Source organism: Nanorana parkeri, unplaced genomic scaffold (genome assembly GCF_000935625.1).
Source record: "Nanorana parkeri isolate BGI_ZX_2015 unplaced genomic scaffold, ASM93562v1 scaffold2761, whole genome shotgun sequence".
Classification (NCBI taxonomy): domain Eukaryota; kingdom Metazoa; phylum Chordata; class Amphibia; order Anura; family Dicroglossidae; genus Nanorana; species Nanorana parkeri.
Window position 1 is genome coordinate 74,431 of NW_017309029.1, and position 4,069 is coordinate 78,499.

At 46.6% G+C, this 4,069-nt stretch overlaps 1 protein-coding gene across 1 annotated transcript; it reads right to left on the reverse strand.

The window, feature by feature from the left end:
- Positions 1-916: 916 nt before the first annotated feature.
- KIAA1161 (KIAA1161 ortholog) lies at positions 917-3,034 on the reverse strand. The gene has a single exon (XM_018574141.1). It carries the CDS (start codon positions 2,974-2,976, stop codon positions 952-954), a length of 2,025 nt encoding a protein of 674 aa, XP_018429643.1. The 5' UTR covers positions 2,977-3,034; the 3' UTR covers positions 917-951.
- Positions 3,035-4,069: the final 1,035 nt, after the last annotated feature.

Consider the following 4,069-nt stretch of genomic DNA (forward strand, 5'->3'; position numbering starts at 1 on the left):
AGTTTATGTTTTAGAGATAAAATAAAGTTAAAGCATCACAACCAAACCATCTAAACCATGTGGACGGAAATCAAAAATACACATCGGAACAATTCCTTCTTTAGGACTCATGTTAATTAGGAGCCATCTCCTACACTAATGAAAGTCTAAAGCACTCAACATAATTTTCCCAAACACGAGCCGAAACCAATCTCCGGTCTAGCTCCGGGTCCAATTATGGCCGCATACCCAAAGAGTGACCTCCCGCACAGAGTTCTGTTATGTCTCGGCATTAGTGGTGAACAAAAACTGCAACAGAATACACAAATCATTTTTACATTTCCTAAGTCTGAGGAGATGAAAAAGTAGCAAAAGGTGATGAAGTTCCCTGTATAGTTCTAGGTTTTCTTGGCTGCTAAAAGGCCAGCAGAACCGCTGGATCATCATGAAGTAGTACGGTACCTCCTCTGTAGGGGCAACCGGTCAGCACCAGCATCAAGAATAACTAAAAAAAACAAAACAGCTTATATATAAAAATAGATTCCCTTTTTCCCCATCAGTTCTGCCCGAAGCATTTCCTGAACTTGGCAGGACAGATAAAGTGCGTAATGATCAATCTACGGCAAGCACGAGAACGCTGGACTTTAACCCTTTTATCGAATGGGCCTAACGGACCAGAATGGTGCACAATTGAGCACAATGCTTGAATTTAGTTTCTGATGTCTGAAGGAAATTGTAACCTTGTTCCTTTATCACAGTCTTGTTTCCTTCACTATAATGGTAACTTGGGAAGACGCATGGGCATGGTGACATCATGGCCTGATAACATTCATTGAGGGAAAGTCTTTCAATATCACATAGATACCCAATTGCTTGTACAATGATATGCTGGTGCTATGGCTGAATGAGATGCTGCGTTTTTTGTTGTTGTTAGTTGTTGTTAGCATTACCTCTGATTACTTAGCATTTTATTTAAGACACCCAAGTGAAATAGGCCACTTCATCCAAGTCGACAGGATAATCCGTCAGAAGTATGGGTGTCCTTTGATAGAGCTCCCCTTTGTAACTACGCCACTTGCCGAAGGGAAGGTAGACGTCGCGTTCCTGCTTTCCTGGCTCCAGGACAGGAGCCACCATTAAGGTGTCTCCAATCAGAAACTGGGAATCGATTTTGTGGGCAGCTTCGTCATTTGGAGCAATCCACCAGATGGGCCGTATGATGGGGTCACCAGTGTCGGTGACTTCCCCAGCAAGCTCCAGTAAAAGAGGGGCCACCAGAGATTCGTGGAGCTTGGTGAACTTCTGAGCAATTTCAATCACTTCCTTATCAAAGAGCCACGGAGGCACGGAGAACTGCATTGAGGGCATGAACGCCGACAACTCCAACCAGCGGATATAAAGCTCTTTCATATCCTTTGTAAAATTGCCGGAGGCATTTCCACCAATCATATCCGGAAGGATGAAAGGATATCCAAGCATACTGATGGTGAGGACTGTAGGTATGAGAGACTTTAAACCGAGCTCGTACCCCCATACAGAATCTCGGTCAATGATCCGGAAGAAACACGATATGTTTTGAGACTGATAACCAACTCTGAGCTCAGCAAGGTCATAAAACTGGTCAGCCATCTCGGTGTACCGCCTGCTGAACATGTTGGGATCTGTCAAAGGTTCGAAGGTGCTGAACTGCTTTGGGAGATAGCTGGTTTCCCCGGCGTCAAACTTAAAAGACGAAATTCCATATTTCGTTCTCAGCTGTCTGAGGTTGTTCTGGAACCATTCCCTTGTGCTGGGGTTTGTAAAGTCAAGTATACCTCCAATCCCATTCCACCACTGAACCATGGCCGGCAACTGACCAGTGGGCTCTTTCACCAACAGTCCTTTCTCTATGGCAACTCCAAAGTTGGTGGCGTTATAGTTGATGAAGGGATGAATCCAAAGGGTCACTTTGAAGCCATCTTCCTTTAGCTTTTTAAACATAGCCGTTGCATTTGGAAACTTCACCGGATCAAAGTCAAAATCACCATAATGAGTGGAGTACATATCATCGATCTCTATGTGGCTGTAATTAAAATTGTATTTCTTAATGCTCTCTGTGAAGTTAAGCAGCTTCTCCTGATTGATGCTAGTTTTATAGAGCGCCCATGTTGACCATATCGGATACTTGAAGGCACTTTCTGAAGGTATCCGACTGGGCTTATTGAAGTACCTCCTCACCATGTACTTGTGAATAGAGGTGGCATCTGACCCCACGCACACACGGTAGCTGAGTTCCGGGAATGGCGGCTTTCCCGGGGGAGGCTTGTACGGGGAATTGGTATACCTTGCTTCAAAAAAGAAAACCTTCTCTGTACTGTTCCAACCAAGGTGGAAAGGGACGGAAGCATTGATTTTAATGGCTGTCGCGTTGGATGACAGCCAGTAACTTTCCAAGATTCCACCAAAGCCGTCTTTAAAGGAATAAACATCGCCGGTAATAAATGGTTTGGGTTCCTGGTATCCGGATAATTTAATTGGCCAGTTTTGCGTACGCATCTCCGCACCTCCGTACCAGTAGGCGTCATCCCAATACATGGTGTGCTGGACCGCTGTGTCGGCAACAAATTCCTCCCAGCGCACCCGGTAACACATCACGGTCTCTTTATCCTTGATGACCGTCTGAACAAAGAATTTGAGGGGTCCCTTCTCTGACCTAGTACAGGACAGAATGGCTCCCTCTTTTGTGCAGGAATCTAAATCCAGGACTCCAGTCTGGAAGGCCATTCTGAAAACCACCTTCCCCTGGTGGTTGTGTATGATGAAGCCATCTTTCTTTAGATACAGCAGCTCCGTCTTCAGCCGATCGGCCTTCCGGAGAGAGATGGAGTAATAGCACCAGGACACTATTGCGCAGATGACCAGTAGAGTGCCCAGTAATACAGCACAGATTAGAGGCTTCTGCTCCTTTGGAACCTTCTGTTTGACCGCCGTGATGTTTTCCGGCAAGAAGGTGTACATGATGGCGGCTGGAGGTCACAGACGAATATTCCTGAAAACGGTCAGATCACTCGAGGTCCAGTTGAGGCTCCTTCATGTCTAGGAACAGAACAGAAAGAAAAAAAGTAAAATTAAATATCCCAGAACAGGTAACAATGTGCTTTGCAGACCAATACACCCCTGTAAACATTTGTTGGAACGAAAATGTCTGGACAAAATAAATACATTTAACCCCATGAAATTTTAACTGTGGGACAAAAAATCTTTTGAGTTGCTTCTCCTTCACTATCTGTCAAGGTCAGGGAGCCAAGACCAATCTGTATTGCAATCATTGCAGTGATGAAATTGAGGTCAGACGCTGGCTGTGCTGTCCAAATTTAACCACTGGTTGGATAGACGGTTAAGTTCACCCTGAAACACGTAAATTTAGCCGTTTGCTTTCTCTTCCACTTTAAAAAGGAAAAGCTGCAGAGGGCCAACTTGAAGAACCAGGAAGCAACACTGATAATACTAAAATTGTGGGGGTGATAGACCCAGGCTTAGACACTACAACATTATAGGAGGACCTGGATAAAATAGGAGGAGGGGCATCTATATGACAGATGAGGTTTAATGTTGATAAATGTAAATTAATGCACTTTTGGGGTTAAAAATAGGCAAGCGGGATACACATAAATGGGAACTCCACTAGGGAAGTCAGAAATGGAAAAGGCTTTGGGGGTCAGAGTAGACCCCAGATTGAATAGCAGCACGCAATGCTAGGCTGCGGCAAACAAAGCGAGTAGAGTTCTGTCTTGTTGTAAGGGACTCACTCGGTTCCGTCTCGGGGCCGCGATCCGTGGCCGCGCACGTCGGATCTCGGCGGCTCCCTCTGGCGCACGCGCAGTACGAGCGTCCTCGGCTCCCTCTGGCGCACGCGCAGTACGAGCGTCCTCGGCTCCCTCCGGAGCACGCGCAGTACGAGCGTCCTCGGCTCCCTCCGGAGCACGCGCAGTACGAGCGTCCTCGGCTCCCTCCGGAGCACGCGCACGACGGACATTGGCTCCTCCCCCTGGCGCACGCACACTGGCTTCTTAAGCGAGGGTTAAACGAACCATCGGCGTCCAACTGTTGG

What these genes read in the sequence shown, in the direction of transcription:
- KIAA1161 (XM_018574141.1), bottom strand. Translation starts at nt 2,976, where the DNA reads ATGTACACCTTCTTGCCGGAAAACATCACGGCGGTCAAACAGAAGGTT.